At 43.6% G+C, this 24,970-nt stretch overlaps 7 protein-coding genes across 7 annotated transcripts; 3 read left to right on the forward strand and 4 right to left on the reverse strand.

The window, feature by feature from the left end:
• Window positions 1–621: 621 nt before the first annotated feature.
• Window positions 622–3,940, reverse strand: PVX_114445 (pyruvate kinase, putative). The gene is made up of 3 exons (XM_001616227.1): window positions 3,268–3,940; window positions 2,399–3,116; window positions 622–1,794 (listed from the first exon to the last, which is right to left on the reverse strand). The coding sequence occupies exons 1-3, from the start codon at window positions 3,449–3,451 to the stop codon at window positions 1,161–1,163; spliced, it is 1,536 nt and encodes a 511-aa protein (XP_001616277.1). The 5' UTR covers window positions 3,452–3,940; the 3' UTR covers window positions 622–1,160.
• Window positions 3,941–6,737: 2,797 nt separating this feature from the next.
• On the reverse strand, window positions 6,738–8,189 carry PVX_114440 (hypothetical protein, conserved; the record flags this gene model as incomplete). The annotated part of the gene is made up of 1 exon (XM_001616226.1): window positions 6,738–8,189. Exon 1 carries the CDS (start codon window positions 7,845–7,847, stop codon window positions 6,738–6,740), a length of 1,110 nt encoding a protein of 369 aa, XP_001616276.1. The 5' UTR covers window positions 7,848–8,189.
• A 284-nt stretch (window positions 8,190–8,473) lies between these two features.
• Window positions 8,474–9,548, forward strand: PVX_114435 (hypothetical protein, conserved). The gene is made up of 2 exons (XM_001616225.1): window positions 8,474–8,667; window positions 8,943–9,548. Exon 2 carries the CDS (start codon window positions 8,997–8,999, stop codon window positions 9,441–9,443), a length of 447 nt encoding a protein of 148 aa, XP_001616275.1. The 5' UTR covers window positions 8,474–8,667; window positions 8,943–8,996; the 3' UTR covers window positions 9,444–9,548.
• A 627-nt stretch (window positions 9,549–10,175) lies between these two features.
• Window positions 10,176–12,893, reverse strand: PVX_114430 (hypothetical protein, conserved; the record flags this gene model as incomplete). Its single annotated transcript, XM_001616224.1, has 1 exon — window positions 10,176–12,893. One exon carries the CDS (start codon window positions 12,891–12,893, stop codon window positions 10,176–10,178), a length of 2,718 nt encoding a protein of 905 aa, XP_001616274.1.
• Window positions 12,894–14,621: 1,728 nt separating this feature from the next.
• Window positions 14,622–17,471, reverse strand: PVX_114425 (hypothetical protein, conserved; the record flags this gene model as incomplete). Its single annotated transcript, XM_001616223.1, has 1 exon — window positions 14,622–17,471. The coding sequence occupies one exon, from the start codon at window positions 17,469–17,471 to the stop codon at window positions 14,622–14,624; it is 2,850 nt and encodes a 949-aa protein (XP_001616273.1).
• A 2,665-nt stretch (window positions 17,472–20,136) lies between these two features.
• On the forward strand, window positions 20,137–22,441 carry PVX_114420 (3-oxoacyl-(ACP) synthase; the record flags this gene model as incomplete). Its single annotated transcript, XM_001616222.1, has 3 exons — window positions 20,137–20,184; window positions 20,816–20,935; window positions 21,185–22,441. 3 exons carry the CDS (start codon window positions 20,137–20,139, stop codon window positions 22,439–22,441), a joined length of 1,425 nt encoding a protein of 474 aa, XP_001616272.1.
• A 486-nt stretch (window positions 22,442–22,927) lies between these two features.
• On the forward strand, window positions 22,928–24,895 carry PVX_114415 (hypothetical protein, conserved). The gene has a single exon (XM_001616221.1). The coding sequence runs from the start codon at window positions 23,654–23,656 to the stop codon at window positions 24,713–24,715; it is 1,062 nt and encodes a 353-aa protein (XP_001616271.1). The 5' UTR covers window positions 22,928–23,653; the 3' UTR covers window positions 24,716–24,895.
• The last annotated feature ends 75 nt before the right edge of the window (window positions 24,896–24,970 follow it).

The following is a 24,970-nucleotide window of genomic DNA, read 5'->3' on the forward strand; positions in this document are numbered from 1 at the left end:
TTTTTTTTTTTATGAACAGGTCAGGCATTTTTCTCCAGGGCGTTGAAGGCAACCAAATGGAACTTTTTGAAAAATGTAGGAAGAAGGACATTCTCCTCTTCGAGCATCCATAACATGCTGGGAACAAAGGCGCCCATTCGAAAAGAATCAACGAACGAACCCGCAGCTGTGCAATTATTTTTATGTAAAAATACCGATGATTAAAAAAGGGGACATGTGACGTTATTCGTGTGCCTCTTTAAATGGCTTAACAGTTTTTGCTGACAAAACTTTCCAACTGTGGAAGCACACCAAATGGAACCACCCCGATTATCACGAAGCATTGCTCCTCGTGTGAATGCTAAACAGGGAGAAACCTTTCCGCAGAGCTTTGAACCACCACGACGCGTTTGCTCCGCACCGATTAAGCAAAAAATGAAGTACTTTGCGAGTGGCAAATACCATCACATCGTTTACATCGTTTTTAATGCCTTAATTTAAGCTTTTCCAACCAGTGGACCCACTACATAATTTTAACCCGACACTTTTACTAACACACTTCGCGTGTTGTGTGCACAATTAAAACGGTCATTCATTCAACAACAGGTTGTTTTCTTGGAAGTTCCTTTTTTTTTTTTCTTTGCCAAGCGGAATATATATAGGAAAAATGGTTACGTAAAAAAGGGCGCATAATTGATCATCATATAAGAGCATCTCCATTATTAACCGCCTGTTCGCCTATTCGCTTGTTCGGTCAACCGCTTGATTACGTTGGGGCGGTTTTTCCACGCAGGTGTTCGTGCCCATTTATTTATGTACCTTTCTGCACTGTGGGTCAGTACATGGAGGAGGGGGGTGACCCCCACACATACGTATGCGTATGTGCAAGAGAGGACCATACTGCATAATTATGCAGCGCGGCGAAACGTGTGGCGTCGGATCGCCCCGCGACATCTTGCAGTATTCCCCGACCACCATTTCGGAGTGGTTGCTAAGCATGTGTGCGCACTTCTGTTATGCTAACTTTGCTTGTTAACTTTTTAAGGGTGCCAAGTTGGGCCCATCTGCAGACAAGCACGGGAAATCCATTTGCTGTTTTTTTCCTCTCTCTCTTCTTCATTTTTAACTTTCCCATGCACATAAGCACATGCACAACTGTGTGCACTCTGCGGTAGTGCATTTTACTCCACTTGGACCACTTTCATCAAGTTCGTAGCTCCGGCGACTTCTTCCTTAATGCCGTGAATGCAGATCGCACTGTCTCCCACTTTGACTAGGTTCCTTTCTTTGGCAATTTCTATGGCATTTCTCAGGACGTTATCAGTTCCTTGGAATGATCCCACTTTAATGCATGTAATTCCCCTGTGTACGTTCAGGCACCTAACCGTGGAGTCAGAAGCACTGAGGGCTAGGATGGTGCAGCTTGGTTTGTACTTGGCAATCAATCTAGCAGTGTATCCTGTCTCGGTTAAAGCTACAATTAGAACTGCACCGATAGATTCCGCCGTTTCTACGGCTGATCTAGCCACAGCTTCTTGTACACTTATAGGAGTGTCAATCGCACCGACCAATGATTGGTATAGCAATTTATAATCAATACACGCTTCGGCTTCTAAGCAAATTTTGGACATAATTGTGACTGCTTCTACTGGGAACTTTCCACCGGCTGTTTCTCCGGAGAGCATAACACAATCGGTTCCGTCTAACACTGCGTTGGCTACATCTGTCACTTCGGCTCTTGTTGGTCTTGGGTTCTTCGTCATGGATTCTAACATCTGGGTGGCGGTGATGATTGGCTTTCCTTGCAAGTTGCACCTGAGGAAGGCAGTAAAAAGGGGAAGTAAAAGGTTAGGCAGGTCATGAGGAGGGGGGTGCACCGTGGAGGGGTATCCAATAAGCGGCAAAAGTAACGACACAAAAGGGCGAAGTGCCATTCGTGTGCGCTTCACAAAAGGGGGGGGACTCGCCCACGCGTTGGACACACATATGCGAAAAAGCCCCTCCCATCATGCACGATAACTACGAATTTGATAAACGCACGGTAAATTGTAATCTTAATTTAACACCAAATGATTTTAAACATAAATGAAGCGAGGGACGCTCCAAATATAACCAATCAGCTGACTTATAAGATTGAGTAGTAAGGGACTCGAACAAAACGTTCGGAGTCGTCCATTCACTCATTTTATGCGCCACTTGGGGGGACAAAATTAATTTGCGAGTTTAATTTATCCTTTTCTCGTGGGGCAAATGGGCAACAAAGTGGTGTGCAAGGTTGGTAAGCGGTGTGGTAGGTGTGGGAGGGGGGCCATATGAACTGCTTCACCGGTTCGCGGGTGGATAACTGGGCAAACTGCCAACTGCGCACCGCTCTACCCCCCCAACTTCGCCTCATTGGGGGAAACCCAAATGGACTTACTTCGAAATCATCAGCTTCTGGGCCAGGAAAACCTTCTCCGGAGAAATCTCCATTCCTAAGTCCCCCCTGGCAATCATAATACCATCAGACTCAGCCAAAATTTTGTCAAAATTAATAATGCCCTCAATATTTTCAATCTTGGGGATGATTTTGATATGCCTTCCCCTAGGGCCTAACAAGTTCCTAATCATCCTAACGTCCTCTGCTGACTGAATAAACGAAGCTGCTATGAAATTACATCCCATGGGGATGGCGAAATTGAGAATGTCATTTTTGTCTTTCTCTCCTATAACTGGTAGGTCCACTTTAACATTTGGCAAATTCATATTTTTTTTCTCTCCAATGGTAGCTGAATTCAACACTTCTGTTATCACATGATCATCATGTGTTTCTAACACTTTACAGCTAACTGACCCATCGGCAATTAGAATGATGTTTCCTTCTTTTACACTTTGTGGCAACTTTTTGTATGAACAGGCAATACAAGTTTCGTCTCCTAAAAATTCGTAGTCTGTAACTAGCTTTAACTTGCTTCCTTCCTTTAAATGCGCTTCTTTGTTTTTTAAAAGACCCGTTCTAATTTCGGGGCCCTTCGTATCTAACAGCATTCCCAATAAGGCGTTTGGCCTCTGCTCCTGGGCCTTCAACACGTTGTTAAACATTTCCTTGTGATCGTCATGTGATCCATGGGAGAAGTTGAATCGGCAAATGTTCATTCCTGTAGGGGGGAAGTAATGGGGGGGGCGGATAAGGTGGTGCACGGGATGGACACACATTCGGTAGGGGATGAACGGAAGGAGCGCTACCCAAAGCACTAACGCCACATCATGCACATGTGAATTGCGCTTCCACCGGGGGAAAGAACCAACCTGCGTCTATCAACTGCACGAGCGTTTCGACGGACTTGCACGCTGGACCCAAAGTACAAACAATGTGCGTTTTTTTGGAGCGTAAATCCACAGTGCTGGGCTCCAGAATTTGCCTCAAGGTTATGTTGGCCGCGCTTTGCAAACTTGCACCGGTGGTGGAGTTTTTAAATTTGAAAGAATTCATTTTGTTAAGCTACGGGGGGTGTTCGGGGGTAGGGGGGGAGGAGTTATTCTCTCAGGTGAAGCGGTTAGGCGGTTTGGCGGTTAGGCGGTTTGGCGGTTGGGCAGTTTGGCAGTTTAGCAGTTTAGCACTTTGGCAGATTGTCAGTTTGGCGGCTGTTCGGGGGGCTAGTTCGCTGCTCCTTGATGGCTACTACTTCTGTGGTGCGCTCTCGGAGGGGGAAACACAAGGACTGGTTTTCTAAACGTACACGTATCTGTATAACTCTAATGCGTTAAGAAGAAAACTCTCTTTCGCAAACTGGCAAAACTTTGTGCTTTTCTTTTCGGTTGTATCTTTGCACTTGTAATGTAAATATGCTCGATCAGTTTAATTACAATTCTGTTAAATGTGCTTAAAAAGGAGGAGTTAAAAAAAAATATATTTTATTTTTTTCCTTTACAGAGGGGGCGAAATAGCCTTTTGTATTCTGGTGTACCATTCCTTGTGAATAAAAAAAAAAAAAAAAAAAAAAAAAAAAAAAAATGGGCATATTTATGAACATAACCATGTAAGAAGCGCAGTGTATGCTCATCTGCCTCTCACAGGAGATGGTACTCAAAAGGGCGTGCCCGACGAAGAGAGCCGTGCGTAAAGTGCTCACGAAAAAAACGGGGGCGCACTCTCCGTGCGCATACGCAAGGTATATAATTACATACCATATACATATATGTATGTATGTACATTTGTTACATGTATGTGCTTGCTTCGGGAGGCGGTTAGCTGCGAAGGCGTATCTGATGAGCTGCCAGTTGAGTAAAAGGTACCCCAAACGGGTCACTCAAGCGAACATGGTTTGTTTTATGTGCATCTCTCTCGGGGGCCTCCCAAACGTAGGGCTATATCTCAAGGCATAAACGAAATATACGTAGAATGGCTTACCTATTTTTATTATACACATAATACATGTACGGCGGTTGGGGGGTGGGGTTCTTCCTTCACTCTCCAGGTGGAGGCGGCACGTGCACATGTGAATAGCCGTATGTGGGTGATGAAGGTAAAGCATCCAAACTGGGCCGTCACCAGGTAGTTAATATGTATGTATTATATTATCATAGGCACTACTCATACGTGCGCTTGACTTGGGTGCACGTTTAAAGAGAACGGGCAGGAGAAAAAGAAGTGCCGACACGGAAAGGCGATCCTGCTTCAAAAAATGGCACGTAAGTAAAAAATATGTATGCATCTCAAGCGGCGTAGCGAATTTTTGGCCTTCTCATATACAAGTTGAAATATTCGTTACAAAAACACAGGGGGGTGGTGAAGGGGGGCCCCTTCTCACTACATCGCAGTGGAAAAAAAAAAAAACAATATGAGTATGCTATGTGCCCATAAATATATGGGCGCTACAATATTTCAAAAGTTAATGCAGATGAATTGTTCCTTAATAAGTGTTATGTGAATTTTTATTTTTTTTTTTTACGTTTCGGCTGAGGAAGATGTGATGGCTGGTATTCAACGGGTCGGGCGATCGTACTGCGTGAAGGGCGATATGTATGTAACTGTACGGGGAATGTGAAAGGGGTTCATAGCAAAAGGGTATATCTTCATCCCATGCTGCAAAAGTTTTAATAAACTCATTTGACGTGTTCGTGTGAGGTATTGGCGCACATTCTGCGCTCAGGGATGCATGAAAAGGAGGAAGATGGGAGACTGTTTTAAAAATGCGAAGAATGTAACAACTCCATGCACGGCGCAACAGTACGCATATGTAAACATGCAATAACACCAGTCGAAAAAATGACGTAGTGTAAACCGTTCGACAGTACCTGTTGTGTAATTTTTTTTTTTTTCCCGTCGAGGAGAAGCAAAATGGAAATTATGCTTTTCCAGCTTTTGAAGCAATATAAAACTGGGAGAACTGGGTTTTACTCCGTGGGGGTTAATTTTGCTTCATTATGCGGACGTTGGGATGGTTATTCGAAATTTGTGTTTGATCTGGGGTGAGACGCGTTTCAATTTGATTTACACAAAAAGGTTTTTAAATTCTTTTAAAAGGACGGGTACGTTTATTTTTAAAGCTTACATGGGATATGTAACGAGGAAGGCATTTAAATTGTAGGTTCTTCTTAACAGCACTTTTTTGTGTTATTTTTTATTTTTTTTTTTTTGAGGCACTCCAAAACGAGTCGTAGTGTGTGTATATTTTTATGCAGATCGACCAGCATGAGGCTAACTTAAAACAGAAAGGGCGATAACCATGCTGTGTATGTTAGCAGGTTGGCTGGCTTCAACCAAATGGATAAGTTTTTTTTTTTTTTTTAAGCAACCCCGCATTACAGCGCCACGCGTGAGAAAACGAATTGCAGCCAAATGGGGAGGCACTTTTTTCATCACCGCTTTTACGTGGTGGGGAGCCAATCTGAATCGCTGCGCCGTTTTTCTTCCGTTTATTTAGACGTCACAAGTTGCGAGCTTCGTTTGGAACGCGCAGCTGATGATGTACCTTTCCCTCCACTTTTGCAAGTGGGGAAAGGAGCAGAATAAAAGGCGTCGAATAAAAGGTGTGGGATCAAAGGTGTGGAAACCGTCGAGCGCTCACCGCTTAGCCCTTTCGATGCGCTCGGACATCCTCGAGTGAGAGGTAGACATCCTCGACTGCGAGGGAAATGCTTGAACGCTTCCCCCCACGCTAGCCACAGCCAACTTGCGCTTGCAGGAACGGAGCAGTCCACGTATGCCTCTTCCCAACGCCCCGTCCCTTTCCCTTGGTGTAAACCATTTGTGGTTATTTTTTTTCCCTTTTTTTTAAAGCCCAAATGCTTAACGGTTAATTCTGCTTGTCGTGTGCGTGCGCGGTGTGGAAAGTTCTCGGGAAGGGTTCATTTCGCGAAAAAAAAAACGGCGAAGGGGGGCAAAATTGCACAGGGCATCATCACGCATGGCGAAGTTACACGTGGCGTAGTTCCGCACGGCATTATCACACACCGCTGAGTTACACACAACAATATATAGTATACAAAAAAAAAGTGCCGCTGAACGCGCGCGGCTCGGCTGGGCGTGCCCCTCCTCTGTTATTTCCTTCCACGGCGCATACATACGATTAGGCATATGCGCGTATGCACTGGAGGCCGCAAAAAAGGGCACCTCTTGCAGGGGGGTTAACGAGGGGCGTTTAATTTTATACACAAACAAGGGGCTCGTGGGGGCAAAAGGAAGGGTAGTCACTCCGGAGGGCACTGCGGTAGCTACGCATTAAGCAGGCACATACGCACCATTTGGACGTGTCTACGACGGCGCACGCGGCAATCTAGAAGGCAACGTTGTTCTCCTTCAAAGTTGCCTCCACCAACTTCAACAGACAGTCGACATTTTTCCCTCCACTGGTGAATCCAGAATAATGGACGAAGGACAGCCCCGGGATTTTGGACACTTTTTCGAGTTCCTCATTTTGGAGGCCCCTAAAGCTTTTGGGAAATGGCAGTCTAATGGTGAAGGATTCATTTTTCTTGGAAATTGTTCCGCACCTGCATTCCTGGTATCTATCATTGTAGATGCAAAACAAAATTTCGTCTTTAATGTTTAGTTCTTCTTCTATATCGTACACATGATCATAGTAGGGGCAATGTCTCTTCAAGAAGATAACTCTTCCGGATTTGTGAAAATTGAATCTGTCTTTTACTGCTTCTAAGGTGATACTCTTAGCTGCGTACCAGACGTTAGAGTAATAATTAACGAAGCTAACGAATTCTTCTTTAACAATTTGAGCAGCTGACATAAAGCGTTCATCAGCATCAGCTTCACTTTCTAGGAAGTTGGGATTGAATCGATTCACCCGATGCTGTAACGTTGTATTAATTTGATATTTTGCAATTCCTTCGTGCTGGTTAATTCCGTTGTCCAGGGCATCCACAGATTCGATAAAGGCAGTGTACACTTTATCATAGAGAGTATTCACCTTCTCCTCATCTGTTATGCCGAACCCTTTTCGGAAAACATCTTTCGCATAGTGTTTGTAAATTAGCCCTGCGCTGCTTAGTCTTATGTCATGCTCGGCATCTAACGTTCCATTAAATTCTTTCTGGTGATGGTCATATCTCTTCTTTTCATGGTCGTACACTCCTCCTACATCTACCACCACGTCACACTGGTCCAGCTTCTCTTGATCCCGGGTTCTAATAATCTTCGCATCTTTATATTCTGGTAAAAACTTCAGCATCACAGTGGCTAGTATTTCGTCCGTATGGAAACGTCCCGAGTGCGTCCCTATGACCTTTCCCATGGGTGGCGAACAGAAAAGGATCAACGACGTGAACAAATGCCTTTTCAATCCCCTCGGTTCCACTTTCCTCCTTCGGGTGGGGTTCTTTTCGAAGAAGTTTCTCGCCAGCACGTGGTACTTGGCCGCCAGCGCTCGCATAGAAGCCCTCCGCCCGTTAGCCGGTTCGGCAGATAGCGGATAGCGGCTGAATGGCTCTTACTCGGCGTGCCGCCACTTGCTGTCGTTTTGCCTCTTTTGCACTTGGTGCTTGTGGCCAATTTGGTTGGGGGTACTTTTTTTGAGTTTTTCTTCTTCTTCTTCTTCTTCGTTTGAGTTGTGCTTCTTAAGGATTTTGTTAAGTTTTAAAAAAAGTATTTAACTGTTTTGCCGCTTTGCTGTTTTACCGCTTTGCCGCTTTGCTGTTTTACCGCTTTGCCGCTTTGCCGCTTTATTTTTTACAATTCTGCTTTCCCCTTTTGAGAAACGCCTCCTTTTCGGTGTACGTTATTTTTTCGCCCCCTCACGCCTCATTTAACGTGCGCATAGTCCCCCCCCCTTTTTTTTTTTTCCAGCTGCTCGACATTTGTGGAACGCACATCACATATGCATGCATACGCAGTTGCATGTCGTTTTGTGCACTTTGCGGGGCGCTTTACCTGGTGGGTAAAAAATAAAAAAAAAGTCGCTTCAAAAAATGAGTATGTGTGAGTGAGAAGCGGATTTTCTCTTGGCTCGCACAGCAAAGGTGTTGCCAGGTGAACAGCGCGCTAGCCCAGTTTGAAGGAGCAGCAAAAGGAGAAGTAGAAGAAGGAGCAGCAAAAGGAGCAGTAGAAGGAGCAGTAGCACGTGGAGGCGTATCGCGGGAGAAAGAGAGCGCAAAATCGACAGAAGAAATCGACTGCACAAATTGTGGGCTCAAATCGACCGCGGAAGCAACCGCGAAAGCATAAAGGCAAAACAACCCCGATTGTGGATACGGGTAAGTGCCCCCTCGCTTGGCGCGCTCTGCACACACGCAACTCCTTTCATTTGCACTATTCGGTTCCGCGCCATGTGGGGAAAAGTATATTTCCCCGTGGTGGCTTTTGCTAACGCACCTTTAGGGGTGAACATTTCTGCCTTCTTCATGTACACGACGTGTCGATTGGGACGTTCCATATTTCCACACGCGGTGCGCTTCTCCAAGTGCATTCCGCCTGACCGCATGCGCTGTGCTTCACCACATCCTTCCGCTTTTCTCCCCCCGGCAGGAAGAAAGAGAGGACGGCCTATCCACTTCGCCTCTCCACTTTGCCTCTCCCCCCTACAATGCACAAACCCAAGTACAGGCACATTCTGTACGGCCTGAGCGGGGCGCTGAGCGGGTGGGTGTTAAGAGACCTGGTGACCTGCCTATCAAGTAACCTCAGTTTACCAAACGGAATGCTGCTAAACAAGTTTATCTGCAGCAAAGATGATTTTGCAAAGAACATCCTCAACGAACTTAAGTACTGTTTTGACCCACTCGAGACAAAAAAGGGCTTCAGTGACTACCACATATATACCAAAGAAAATGAACACTTTGTGGAAACGCTATATTTAGAGAAGTGGAATAACACAAACAATATGAATGAGCATTTGTATAGTGAGGATAGTAAAAAGAATTTGCATTATTTGAAAGAAATGAACATTTTGTTTTCTCCCTCCCTGTTTGTTTTGCTGAGGCAGTATAGAGGGCGCGATACGCCGGCCTACTTGAGGAGCTACTTCGAGTGAGCGGTGTATCTGTGCTTGTTTGTTTGCCTTTTGGGGAAGCATGACAGTTCTTTTTGTATTTGCTTTTTTTTTATCTCCCCAGTTTCGCCAAATGAGAGTGCCCCCCCTTTGAGGTGTCTACGAGCAGAGGCACTCCACTCAACTTGTGTGCAGGATGCCATTTTGCACCCAATTGGTGGTCCACCCAGTTGGTGGTGCACCCGAGGCGGTTCGAGCAACCATGTCGGCGCTCTTCTGCCGATCGAATTGGTTCATCAAACCATATTGCTGCCAGTCGTATCCTTTTTTACACATTTAAAAGGACAGGGCGCACTTCCCCTCGGCGCGAACGCAGTTAGGATAAATTTAACCAAACGGAAGAAAAAAAAAAAAAAAAAAAATAATTAAAAATTAGCCACCCCAGGGGGTGCACCATATAGGCTCACATACGTATACGTACCTACGTACGTACGGACATGTGTTGAGGTAGGCTTCCCCCCCGAGTGGGCATCGCATGACAAAGGGGGCGAGTCCCTCCAGGCCGTCCGCGGCAAGTTGCGTCCAAAAAAGGCCCTCTCGAGGTGCGAAAAAGTGGACGCGTAGCCTCGCCGGTTGACTCACCGGTTAACTTGCTGATTAGCCTCGCCGCGTAGCCTCTCCGCTTGGCCCCACCGCTCAGCCACACCGCTCAACCCCACCGCTCAACCCCACCGCTCAACCCCACCGCTCAACCCCACCGCTCAACCCCACCGCTCAACCTCGCCGCTTAACCTTGTCGGTCTCCTCCTGATACATCGAAATCTCCGCCGTGAGCGACTTGATGAGGGTCTCCTTCTCGCGCAGCTTCTTGCGTATCTGCGTGACGTCCTGCACGTCGGGCTGCTTGGAGAGGTTGGCCAGCTGCTGCTGCAGCTGCTCGCACTCCTTGGTCTTGAGCTGTATTATACTATTTTTCTTCATGGACTCCTCCGTTTTTTCTATAAGTTTTTTTTGCACGCATTTAAGTTTCTGTATCAGGTCGAAGGCAGTGGGGTCATTCCCCTCGAGGTTTCTCCACCGGTGGATGTTAATTGGTTTTTCCAATTCGTCTGATAATGTTTTGACTTTATTTTGTTCATTTATTAGTTCCTTTTTGAGCGAATTAATTTGTAGCTTCGTGCTGTTTAGCTGTTCCTTGGAGACATTGGAGAGTTCAGAGGAGCTTTTCAAGTTGGCTACTTTTTTATTCAAATTTTTAATTTCTTGCAGTTGATTTTTGCTATCGATGTCTAGTTTGTCGTGCGAGATTTGCAGCAGCTTTAGCTTTTCCTTGAGTGTTGCAATGTGTTCATTTTTCTCCTTCACTTCGTTGTTTAGGAGATCTTTCTCCTTCTTGTTTTGGCTGACACTCTTTTCGTAGTTTTTTAATTTGCTATTTAGATCGTTAATTTCAAAGTCTAATTGGTCTATAGTTTTTTTGTCATGCAGTTGCTTTGTTTTACTATCTTCCTGATGAGTTTTCATTTTTTCAATTTGTTCCTTCATCTTTTCGCACTGACTTATGGCATTTTTTTTCTCCTCCATGGAGTCCCCCATTTTTGCTTCAAGATTTTTTTTTTCATTTTTTATTTGCTCCAGTTCGTTGCTCTGTATTTTGTGCCTCTCCTCGAGGGTGGACAGTTTTTCTCTAATTTCGGTGAGACTCTTATTGGTGTTAATTTTTTCGCTCTTTATATTTTCGTAGAGAGCCTTCTCCTTAGCTAGATCATTTTTCAAAGAATTTATAATTTTTAAGTAGGTCCCAATTTTGCTGTCTTTATTAATCAGCTCGTTGGTGCTGCTTATAACTTTACTGCTAGTGTTCGATAGCTCTTGTATTAGCTTCTCCTTCTGCTTAACGAGGGATTGAATTTCTTCATTTAGTTTGTTTTTTTCTTCTGAACTTTTCTTAATATCTTTCTCAAGATTGATGTTGAACATTTTGTCCTTCTTAGCAGCCTCTGTGCTTTTCTTAATACCATCGTCTATTTTTTCGATGAGCTTTTTGGTTTGTTCCTTCTCCACAATGAGGTCATTAATTTCTTTCTTCTGGTTTTGGTACTTGGTTCTTATTTCTTCGGTCACTTTGAGTAGCTTTTGAATTTCATAGGTGAGTGACTTGACATTAATAGTTAGCGCTTTGTTTTCCTTCTGCATTAGTTTTATTTTGAAGCATTCCTGGTCTAGTTTGACCTTCATTTTGGAGTTTCCACTGGTGAGGGCGTTAATGACGGAGGTGTTGTTGGCGATTTCGTTTTCCTTCATTTTGGCTTCATTGGTGAGAAGTTTATTTTTTTTGTTCAAATCGTCCATCTTTTTTTCCAAATCTGCAATTTTTTTTAAATGATCTTTTTGTTTTTTTTCCATCAAATCGGCTTTTTCGAGAAGGTTGGCTTTGCAATTTTGCAGGTCTCTATTTTTGTTAATTTGATTTTCGAGCAGCTTCTGCGTTTTGATCAGCTCTTCATTGATGTAGTTCCTCTCCTCTATCAAAATTTCCGTGTTCTTCTCGATGAGCAACTTGTCCTTGTTGTACTCTTCGTCGAGTTTTTTTTTCTCCTCCAGTTCTTTCTTCAAATTATCTATCGTGATGTTTTTCTTTACATTTTCTTTTTTCACTCCGTTGAGATTTTCACTCATTTCGAGATTTTCATTTTTTAATTCTTTGCTGTTCTTTACTAAGTTATCAACTTTTAAGAGGATGTGTTCGTTTTCCCTCTTCAGCCCTTCAATTTCGTTGTTCTTTTTTTCCACTTTAATTTCTAGCTCTTCTATATGCGTTTTGAGGGACTCTATCTCTTCCAAGTAGTTCTCCCTCTCGGCATTCCACTTGTCCTCCTTCTTCTGGTTGCTATCAAATAGGTTTTGAAGTTTGTCCGATTCTCCCTGCAGAAGCTGGATGCTTTTCTTCCTCTCTTCGTAGCATTTAGCAATTTCTTTATTTTGAATGGCATACTTTTCTATTTTTTCTTTTAGGTCTTTTATGTGCTCTTCGTTCTGCATACGTTTTTGTTCGTTTCGCTTGACGAATTTTAGCACCCTTTTGAGTTCTCTCTTCAGGTGTTTACTCTCCTTTTTTGTGGTGCTCACTTGCTCGTCATTTTTGCACAGGTGGGTTATATTTGCGCCTACTTTGGAGAGGAAGCCGATCACCCCTTCTGCATCGACGCTTTCGCTTAGTTCCTGCTCGTCACTCGAAGTGGAGGGTGAAGACCCCCCTGAGGGGACTTCCCCTATTGTCGCTTTTTTTTCTCGTTTTTTTTTCTTCCCCCCTTTGGAGGTTTTCCCCTTTTTCTTCCTCCCAGTTCCGCCATCCAGGAGAGGGGAATTTACACGCGCGTCTTTGGCTTCACCGTCGGGGGGGTCACAACGAGGGGGAATTTCCCCTGGAACTCCCCCGGGGCGATCACCCCCTGCAGAATCGCCCCCCGCAGGATCCGCATCGGGATTCATTTTTGATTTCCCACAAGGGGGGTTAAGGCCATCCACATTTAGCCTTCCTGTAGAACCGGTTAACTGCTCCGTGTTAGAAGACAACAGGGGGGGAGAGCCTCAAAGGAGAAGCATCCCAAAAAAGGGGCACACGTCGAACAGGGAACAATATGAGAAGGAGCGCGTGCAAGGAGAGCCAACCCGCAGGCATAAGACATCTGCGAAGTTGCGGCCCCCGGAATTGCGAGTCTTCCTGGGAGGAGCGGCTGAAAAGGGATTGCGACAAAGGGGGGAATACGAGGAAAAGGCATAAAAAGTGGAGAAAAAATGGAGAAAAAAAGGAGAAAAAAAGGAGAATAAACGGAGAAGAAACCTAACCCTTTGAATGAATTCACCGCAAAGGCTTATTTTTTTTTTTTACCCATACCTTAGCGCACATTGCGCGTTTCTTCTTTTTTTTTTTTTTGCAAAAGTGTGCCCTCAGTAAGGCGGCTCAAATGAAGTACCATGGCCTTCTCCCGCTGAATGAACCGAACCGCCCAAATCGCGTAATACATTTAAAACATTTACCATATGAAGAAAAGGAACGGAAAAGCAAAATGACATGGCCATGAGGCAGCCATACATACGTACATACACGCAGAATCAACTGTGTCTGTGTCTGTCTACGTTTTTTTTTTCTCTTTCCCCGTGCCTGCAAGTGCTCCCTTTCGGATTCTCCATCTATAAACTGGGCTACGTTCAGAGGAAGGAGTGGCTCCATGTTAACACTCTTTACACTTCCTTCCACCCTTTCGCCACAGACCGCATTTCGGCAAAACTGCGCAGGTCTCTACCCCTCCGTGTAGCAAAAGGGGGTTGGGAATTTTAAACTCGCAGGGCCACTTTAACGGCCTGCTGAACACTGTCTTCATAAAATTCCCGATGCGGAAAAAAATAAAATAAAAATAAAAATGGGCGGAAATGAATTACAAATTGGGAAGACTCCTGAGGAGCAACGCGCTACAAAAACAAGGTGATGGGATCACCGGGTGGGTAAGACAATGATGAGGTGAAGCTGCACTGGGGCGCCGCAAAGAAGGAAAAACGAAAAAAATTGTAGAGTAACCCACGAAGGGGCGTAGCAAACATGTTAAGTGAACTAAAAAAAAAAAAAAAAAAAAAATGATGCACTTCAAATGTCAAGCGAAATGGAATAAAACAGGCGCTTTAATTAGCTAACAAATTGGACAGCTTTTACGCGGTTGGTAAAATTAAAAGAGAGGCGCAGCAGGGAAGTGTCTAATCGGGGGTAGTCCTACAGTGTCGGGCGGTTGTCTCTGCGCGGGCGTCCTTTAACCTGCAACCGCTACGTGTATGTGGCCTTCCGAGCGACGAAAAAAAACAAAAAAAAAAAAAAGCACCGGAGTGAACCCAGCAAACGGAGCGCACACACAAAGCGGAATGACCGAACGGAATGACCGAACGGAATGACCGAACGGAATGACCGAACGGAATGACCAAACGGAATGGCCGAACGGAATGACCAAACGGAATGGCCGAACGAAACAAAAATAAAAAAACATCTTCCACTCCGGTGAAATTACTCACGCGTTAAAAATTTACAAAAACAAAGAATGTGTGGTTCGGCTTCCAACATGTCACTTCATCGCGAATGAGCTCCTCATGTGGGGGACGGGCTTATTCCTCTTTCGTTTCCCCCCTCACTCACACCACCTACTGCTGACACACCCATACGTACACTTGACCCTACGTTTTGGAAGTCGTTTTGTTAAAAAACTGCAGGCCAATAATCTTAATTTTGTTGAGCCTTCGCTTACTCCTATCGGACGCATTCCCCTTTGTCTCTTTAGCGCAATCCGATTCCGCCTCGGGGACGCTGAGATTTGGGTTCTTTTCCTCAGCTGGCAGTCCATCATCTTCGGTGTGCCTTACGCCAGCGGTAGGCGAGGAAACTTTTTGTCTAACCGGATTGACGTTACTCCCAAGTGTCGCATCACCTGGAGGATCATTTCGTGGGGCTTGCTCTAAATATTCCCCTGTCCCTAATTTGCTAAAAGAATCTTTCGACTGCTTGGTACTGAAGGATGTATTCATGGCGGTGGACTGCCTCTGGCATTTCGAATTGGCGTAGTCCAACCTCTTGGGCACAACTGATTTCATGCTAACTACGGATGGCTGGCTGTGTAATTTATTTTCGGAGTTGCTGCTGTTCATCGAGTTGAGGGTGTTGAGGGTGTTCATCGAGCTCATCGTTTTGCTGGACGTGGCTGCTTTGCTGGAGGTAGCCGCTTTGGTCGAGGTGGCCGCTTTGCTGGAGGTGGCCTCTTTCGTCGCGCTGCCTGCCCACTCGCGCTGCCCACTCGCTGTCCCCTTGCCGGGATGATCCACACCAACGAAGAAATCATAACCTGGGGAGTAGTCCCCCACCCCCACCACTCTATTCAAAAAGGTCCTCTCAACCCACTCGACCTTCTGAGGATGGTCTACCATATCATCCCTAAACAAATTATTCGTTGCCTTAATTTTGTAGCACTTGGGGGGGTTCTCCTTGCCCTCTCGCCTGGACTTACTGGGCTGCCTACCTGGCAGGCGGTCACTCTTGTCCTTAGCGGATTTATCCCCATTATTATCTTCAAAGATCGATTCCGAATTGGCGTAAAAGTTTTTCTTCGCATCTTTGGAGGGGGGCTCATTGGGCACTTCCTTCCTCGTGAAGTCATCTATCTGACCGTCTCGATCTCCACAGGGGCTTCTAACACCGCTGCCACAACCCCCCTTGTGCGCATCAAACTCGCTGAACCCATTCTGCATCTCCCCCCCTTCGCCCTTTTTCTTTCTCCTCCTTGACTTGTGCATCTGGGGAGTAGTCACTCTGCTCTTCCCCTCCTTCAAGTGAGTTACGTCCACATGGCTGTCCGTCGATTTCACGCTATTTAACGTGCGGGAGTGTTTCTCACCCGAGTCATCCCTAAAATGTGCAATGGTGTTCCCGGTCGAGCTAAGGGAAAGGAACGGCTTGCCACCATACAGACGACCACTGCTAACCCCTCGGCCATCTCGATCATGTCTGCCGCTGCCATGCTTGCAGTGAACAGAATCATCTGCCTCCACGCAGGCGTGACTCTCTACATATTTCGCATACTGCTGCATGGACTTAAAATTAGACTTCGCGATGAGGTAGTTTACGATGAAGGGAAACCTGCTCGTTAAATAATTGATGGTTATCTCGGGCAAAAACAAGTGCTTCACTTTGAAGAGCCAGTTGTGAGTGCTTCCTACACTAACCACATAGCTACCCTTTGCATTCACAAATTTATTGTTTTTTAAAATGTTGTTACTTTCGATATGATACACTTTATTTATCACCGCATCGATGAAATGGCTTTCTAATAACTGATCACTTTTGGAGAAATTTTTTTTTTTTTTTTTCCTCCTACTAGTGCTGCTGTTGTTGCCGTGGCTGACCAGGTGCTTCATACTGCTATTGTTGCTGCTGCTCCTTTTGACTCTACTCCTTCCGTGGGTGTCTCCCGGATCGGGGGGGGCATAATGCTTTCTCATCGATTCTTTGTGAGTTCGGTCCACCAACTTCAAATGCATTGAGTAGCCTGACATTAGGAAGTCGCGCGCTTTGTCGCTCATTTGTTGGAAGCCGGGTCCGAGAGGGGGGTCCCTTTCGCCAACACCATCGCAGTAAACACCTTCCCCCAGTGCCGCTTCACCCCCCTCGAAGCAACAGTTGGGGTAAAAGGCGAAGGGGTAAAAGAGGCTGTCCCGGATCTCGCGGACTCCCCCGTACCTCTTCTCCAGTTGGGTGCCTAAAATTTCCTCCCTCAAATAGGAAGCATAATTGGTGTCCAAAATCTTTAGCTTCTTCGTCATGTAGGAAGGAGCGAAATTTAAAAAGGACTTCCCAAAAGTTTTGAAAATCTTGGGAGCATCAATGATGTACATCCGAAACAATCTGCATCGATATTTGGAATTCATAATCTCCAACAATTTCATAAAAGTGGACATTGGAAATTTGGATAAGGAAATCCCAGAGCAGTCAATAAGGGATATATAATTTTCTATCTTCCCAGGGATACATAAATATTTTAAAAAGAATTCGAAACAGAAAAAAAATAAATTTGTCAACCTTTGTACGTCTAGCGATTCTACATTCAATAAATTGATTATCAGAATGGGTCTACATTTTTTATCTCTTCCATGCCAGTATATGACTCCTTTGTTAATGTAATTTATAACGTCTTTTTCTTTGATGGGCAGAATGTTGGAGAGCCTAAATTCGTAGTTGCTCTTTATCAGGTCTAGCGCTTTTGCAAAATCGAATTGCGCTGAGTAGAGGTAACGCAGGCATTCATTTTCGAAAAATGCTTTATTTATTTTTAGCGATTTATTTTTACAGTACTTTTTGAATTCACTGATTGCTATTTCTTCATCTGTGCTTATGAATGTGTTGTGGAAGATGTACCTCAGATTTGCGTTTTCGTCGTACACGTCTTCCTTCTTCGGCTCGAAGAAAAATACGTTTTCGTCTATTGCGTATTCGTTGATGTCTTTTTCGACGACGACTTTCCCCCTTGACAGATCCATGGCGATTGGCGGTTGGCAACTAGCGGTTGCGATTAGCGGTTGGCAATAAGCGGTGGCGATTAACCGCTTCTCGATTAACCGCTTCTCGATTAACCGCTTCGCGACCTGGTGGGGGGTCAGCTGGGCGGACTGCCTCACAAGCGTACTTTTGTCCACTGCGTCTTCCCCACGCAGTACTGTGCTTCGGCTGCCCGCGCGTGTCCTCTTGTTCCCCTTTCGGTTTTTCCGCTCAACTGTTTGGCGATCGCGTTGTTAAGCGTTTGCGAATTTGTTGCAAACTCTTTTTCGCGTTCGATTCGCAACGTTTTTACACTTTTACGCGCTTCTTTTGCTTCGTGCGCGCAATTCGCAACGGGCCATTTGCCAGGGACTAGCCGTTTCCTCTTCGTTTCTGCCTTGCTAACACAATTTCGCTGGAAATTAATTGACAAATGTGCTGGGAACAACAAATCGTTTTTTACATTTTTTTTTTTTTTCCTTTTTGAGAAAATGCATGGAAATTTGGGTTACACCATATATATAATAAAAGGGTGTGTTTTATTATATATACTTTAAAGTGTATTCATTAAAAAGGAAAAAAAAAAAAAAGTACATATATATATATATATATATGCATATATGTACATAAAAAGAGTTCATAAATTGTACATACGCATGTACGTAAGTAAAACTTCGGTTTGAAAAACAAAATGCAGGATTTTTTTTTTTTCACTATTACAACGTAGCATTTTTACAATTTGAGGCATATGCAAATGTGGCAATGATGACTATCTTGTCATTCGTCAGACGGCAAATGGCCAGGGGGGTTGACACACTTTTTTCTGTCGCCAGCGGCATGTCCTTAACTCGGCGTTGGCCTACTGAGATGCCCCTGCTGAGATGCCCCTACTGAGATGCCCCTACCGAGATGCCACTATTGAGATGCCACTATTGAGATGTCAGGACTGCCATTCCTATTGCTATTTGTGCTAGCCTTTGCTACATGAAATTGTCAAGTGGCTATCGTGTGAGTGTCCTCATTACGTGTGCCTCTTCTTGCGTACTCCGCATTTTTTTTTTATTGCAGGTTTGAGGCAAATAAATGAATCTCACTGTGTTATTGTTGTGAAGGCGTGTAAAAGGCACATAAGTTTGCCTTTTTTTTTTTTTTTTTAACTTGAAGCTTTACGTGAATTATTTGCGCTTATGCATGTGTATGTATATATGAACATTTAATGCTTGCGCAGGCATGTTCCCAGTGTACACACACAAACAAATGAATTAACAATGAGGCGCGTTGTTCGGCCAAAATGGAAATCACAATTTTTCATTTTTATTCATTTCACGCGGGGGTGTATACGTAAAAATTGAATTGCAGTTCCATTAACATGACATACCATACAGTTTGTGCTGTGGAAAAATGTTGAAAAGAAAAAAAAAAAAAAAAAAAAAAACTTAATTATATAATTATATAACTACACGCACGTAAAAAAAAAGGGAAAAAAAGGCACACATTTCTTTCGTCAAGCGCAAGCCAGTACGAACACTCGTTAACGTAAAATTTAAACCATGCACAAATTTTAAACGACAACGAAACATGTGCAACTTTTAAGTTGTCTAATTTGAGCAAGGGGGTCGATTTTGTCAATTTGCTATTCAAAATGGTCACCAAGAAAAGTTCAAAGATGAACGGGACTGAGCAAGATGGGCGTGATCAGTGGACGAAGTGATCGACAAGGGGAAAGGCGGGTCAATTTAAAAAAAAAAAAAGTTCGCCGAAAAGCAACGTGCTCCAGATAAATGCCGCTAACTTGGTTGCCCCATAAATATTGTAAATTTAAGGCAAGCGCGCGATTTTGCTTCTATTTTGAAAAGGTCTTTTTTTTTTTCCCCTCTTCTGCACTTTCAGTTTGAGTTATGCCTTTTACGTTTTGCCTTCTTCATTTGGGCCATTTGATCACTTCCCCATCATATTGCCCCACTTTTGCCTTCACTTTCTTATTTTACAAAATGGCAAAAAATGACGCCCTTTAAGAAAGATTACCAAAAAGAAGCGATAAATGGCTCAACCACTTTCGAAAAGGGGTAACAATTCTGTGCCGTACTTTTTCCCCTTGCAACGTACCAGAATGGACATAAAAAAGCAATGCACGATCTGGTTAAGCGCCCGTCGCACGTAACGACGCTTGTGCAAATTGCGCAAAGTGCATGGGTGTTGGGGCGCGCGAAAAATGTAGGGACTGCACAAAATATAGGGGTTGCGAAAAATGTAGGAACAGTGCAAAATTGTATGGGTTGCACAAATGTATACGCACGCGTATTTCCATATGTACAGGCACATGTGGGAAAGGAAATTTCGTCGAATTTTTTTTTTTTTTTGGCAAAGGCTTGGGAAAAAAAAAAAGGTAACCAAATTCAGGTAGCAGAAGGAAGGGTCGTGTAATGTGTGTGTTTAATTTACGTGCGAACCGCTTTTACATTTTTATGCCACAATTTCCAGTGTATTTCACCCCATCTTTTTTAATTAAGCAAAGGGAGAAAAAGGAAACGGATTAAGCGAAAAGAACCAGTAAACGGTAAACCGTAAACCTATAAAATTGATCAATCCGATCAAGCAGAATAAGCAAAATTAAATAGATCCCCTTTCAAAGAACACTTCCACGTTGTATAACATTTTTCGGGAAAAATGAGAATTTACACAAAAGCCCTTCTCTTCCACTTTTTAATTTTACAAGTAACTTAAAAATTTTCAACGAATCGCAAACACGTTTTCAAAATGAAACCGCTGCGCATGTATACATATGCTTAGCTTTAATCTACATTTGATTCTTTACAAGAAAAGAAAAAAAAATTTTAAATATAGTCCCAATCGAGCATATTATGAATTTTTCTGCGAGTGTACTTGCATAATTACACACCTCTGCATACGCAAATGATCTGAATGTGGGCGCTATGTACGGAACCAAGTTCGCATTCTTGCGCGTAAAGAGCAGTCCCCACCACGCTGCGTCTCATTTCCACGCATCCCTGTGCCAAGCGTGATCGTTTGCGCGGTTGTTATGTTGTGAAGCGGTTATGTTGTGAAGCAGCTAACTGTTACGCTTCTTAGCCGCTGAGCGCAACTGACGGGCGAAATAATTCACGACGCAGCACATGAGCGCGTCTTATTTGCTACCAAAAAAGAGCGCACACACAAATGCGCCAATACGTGTATGCATATGAATACACATGTGCATATTTCCTTTTAACGTAGTGGTGGCGCCATGCAGTTGGACCGTTGCGCGCACCCCCTTCAGCTCTTTTCCTCCTTTTTTTTTCGCAAAACACATTCGTTATTATTCCTTAAATTATAAAAATGCCAACAGGTGTACAGCAAGAGGTACGGATTTATCAAGAACAGTGCGCAAAGACCTGAAATAGGCACTTTCAGAAATGTAAAGCTGTACAACAGCTACAACGCGAACGAGCTGAAAAAGCACTGCGAGGTAAGAAAAAAAAAAAAAAAAAAAAATAGCCAATATGCACACGCGTAAGCGCATTACATTATGAACAGCCAAAAAAAAATTGGTTAAAAAAATAGCTTTTCACCTGAACAAATGAGAAAAAAAAAAAAAAAAAAAAAAAAAAAAAATATACATATATGTATATGTATATATATATACATATAATGCGTAACACACAACACATATGTATGTTTCCTTTTGCGCTTGGTGCGCGCGCCCCCACCGCTGCAGACATCGAGAGTCGTGTGCACCGGAATTGGCGTCGTAAATGGGGTCGGAGTTGGGCTGGAGAAATTTTGGGAGAATCTCATCTCCGGGTATAACTCGATTGACAAAATTACCAAGTTTGACGTAACGGGCATGGCCTGCGGCATAGGCAGCGAAATTGATAAGAAAAACTTCACCCCCTCCGATTATTACACAAACAAAAAGGATGCTAATCGGAACGATGATTGCACACACTATGCCGTGGCTGCAACAAGGTTAGCCATAGATGACGCAAAAATTGACTTACACAAAATTGACTGCAACAAAGTAGGGACCATCATCGGGAGTGGGATCGGTGGTTTGCTTTTCCTCGAAAAGGAAATGAAAACATTGTACGAAAAGGGGCATAAAAGAATAAGTCCTTATTTAATCCCAGCAATGATAGCGAATACACCAGCAGGGTTTGTATCCATGGAACATAATTTAAGAGGCATTTCACTCGGCATGCTAAGTGCGTGTGCAACTTCTGGTAACACAATTGGGGAAGCATATCGATATATTAAGTATAAAGAATACGATGTGATGGTTTGTGGGGGAACTGAGGCAAGCATTACTCCTATAAGTTTTGCCGGGTTTAACGCATTAAGAGCGTTATGTAGTGGATATAATGACAACCCCAAAAAAGGGTGTAGACCGTTTGACTTGAAAAGAAGCGGTTTCGTCATGGGAGAAGGGGCCGGAATTCTAATTTTAGAGTCTTACGAACATGCACTTAGGAGGAATGCCAAAATATATGGAGAAGTTTTAGCATACTCTTCCGAAAGTGATGCCTTTCATATTACATCCCCAGAGCCAAGTGGACGGGGACTCTGCAATTCTATCAACAAGGCTATAAAAAATGCAAACATAAACCTATCCGATGTTAAGTACGTGAATGCACACGGAACTTCTACCAACCTGAATGACAAAATTGAAACGAAGGTATTAAAAACTGTCTTCAAAGATCACGCGTATAAGTTGCATATCTCTTCTACTAAGAGTATGACTGGGCATTGCATAGGAGCTGCGGGCGCAATTGAATCCATCGTATGTTTGAAAGCAATGCAAACAAATATTATTCCTCCCACCATTAATTACGAAAACAAGGATGATGAGTGCGATTTGAATTATACACCGAATGAGAGTTTACACTCGAAGGAGAGTATAGACATTTCGTTGAATACCAATTTAGGATTTGGGGGACACAACACTGCTCTGTTGTTCGGGAAAATTACAAAATGAGGTAGTCCAGGCAGCTACAAATGGGATGCTCTTCTTGGTGCGTTTTTTTTTTTTTTTTCAACATAGTAGAGTATACAGCGCGGAGGGCTTCTCCATCTCATGTGATGCTTGCATAGAGAGCTTCCCCCACTGCGCTATCGCCAAGGGGAATTTTCCCACCTGCGTTTTTAGTGACGTGACTGCTTAGCCACCCACACTTATTTTTTCTGCATGTATGTATGCGCGTCAAATGTAACACTAGTTTCAAACTTGTTGTAAATTTTTTTTAAAAAATAACGCTCGCGGTTATGCCTCCGTTTATTTATTTTATTTTTTTTTTGGTAATGCATTTATAAATTATGCCCATCAGTTGTGATGTAACCAATTTGTATAGGAGAATCATACCTGGGGAGTTCTTTTCTTTTTTTTTTTTATTTTACAGCATAACAGGGAATGGGGGCGCTGCCATATGAAATATCACAAAAAAAAAAAAAAAAAAAGTCATTCACACCTTACGAGACTGCCACGTAGGGGGATATAGTTGCCATTTGTGAGGCAAAACGTTTGTGCGATTTGTTTTCTTTTATATATATATATTTTTTTCTTTTTTGCATCCCCTTGTTAACTTTAAAAAAAACAGCTGAGGAGCACCTTCGGCGAAGTGAAGAAAAATTTAGCCGCCCCCAAGTGAGGAGAATCCTCGCGCCGGCGACAGCAGTTCCGACAATTCTCGAAAAAGTGGAAGTTCCTTTTTTTTGTTTACGAATTGGTACACTATCTTTTTTTTTCATGCAGAGCGGAAAGTTCTACCATCACGTTGCTGTGGAGGTAGCCATATGTTTGTTTATGCCGTGAGAAGGTACATATAGGGGTCCCTCCAAGGGGAGATATACCATTTTTTCGTTTTCTTTTTTTTTTTTCTGTTGCAAAAATTCGGGGGAATTTCCACTTTTGCCACAGTTCATGCCTGTTCGGTGACACACCCAATTGTGGATACCCAGGGCGGGGGAAAAGAGCGCTCATTTGTGAAGCACACATGTGTGAGGGGTGGGGGCGCCAAGAATATGTATCACTCACACGGTATGCGAGTGTTTGTCTCGCTGCACAGCCACGTGAAAGAGTAGCAAAAGGTGTAAGGGCGCAGGGAGCAGAAGTGAGTGTCTAGCGGCCCCCCCCACGGAACAGTAGCAGGACAGCTACGCAACAGTAGTGCAACCCCGCCGCTTAAGCAAAATGAAAAAAATAAAACTGAACGTCACGCGGGAAGAGGACAACCTGCAGAGCAACATATACTACGTGTGCGAGAAGAACATACTAATCTCACAGCTCAACCTGACCATCAACTATGACGAAAATAATATGGAGGAAGACGAAATTGTTGAGGAGGGTAAAGACACAGCCAACAGCCACAGGAAGGATAAAACGGAAAAACAACACAAAGGAATTAACATAAAAATATCCTACAGTGATGACCTGAATAACCTATACCTAAACAATGTGATAAATAATTTGTATGATTACATTTTTGAAAACAAAGGGAATAATTTTAAGATACATAAGAACCACCGATGGCAGGTTTTTATAAATATATACATTTATGAGTACACACCATTTATATATGACCATATATGCAATGTGATTAATGTGCATTTGTCTCTTCTGCTAATCCCCTTTTGCTTCTACGACTTTGATGAGAAGTGGTACAGGTGTGTTCAGAATTACGAGGAGTTGAATCGGCTGCTCTCAAGGGGAAGCTCCTTCCATGACCCTGCGGAGGGGGGAGGAGAAGTCCCACCTGACATCATAATTTTAGATAGAAATGAACAAAACAAAAAGATTATAATAAACCAACTGGAAAATAACAATTTTGATTTGTTTGTTGAGAAAAAAAAAGGGGAAACCGCAGAAGGGCTATTCAAAAGAGTACTCATAAAATACATCCCCATTTTGCGAACAGCCAATGTGGATGACCAACTTGTGTACGTAATTAAGTTTGTGGAGTATGAAGAATTTCTCTTAAGAACAAAAAATATAGATGAAAGCATTTACAATAATATAGTTGAGAAACATTCCTTTTGGGACTTTAAAAAAATGACCTCATTTGATAGGCTGCCCTGTACAAATAATGCAGACAAATTTGACGTGCACGAAAATTACTACATCCTCTTTAATGCGAATACCGCGACTGTTGATGAGAAAAGCATTTTGGAAAACTCCAGGGAGACCATCCAGTTTTATTACGACTTCATCGTCAATTATTGCACGAGTTATTTCTCCGCCCATTTTGTGAAGTGAGAAGGGGTGGTAGCTCCTCAGTCGTTTCCCGTAGGTGCGACAAATGGCGTAATCATATGGTCAATGTTCGTGTCGATTCCTTCGCGCGATTGATCTTCACCTATTTGAGAGCACTTGTTCTGAGAAGCTCCACAGTTCCTGCGGGGTGTGCACAACGGAGGCGTTGCAATGTAGTGTGTGTGTACGCGGTAAGCATACGGGCAGCACGCGCGCACACGCGAATGTAGGTGGTATGGGTAAACGCCTGCCCTCGCG

Source organism: Plasmodium vivax, chromosome 11 (genome assembly GCF_000002415.2).
Source record: "Plasmodium vivax chromosome 11, whole genome shotgun sequence".
Taxonomy (NCBI): Eukaryota; Apicomplexa; class Aconoidasida; order Haemosporida; family Plasmodiidae; genus Plasmodium; species Plasmodium vivax.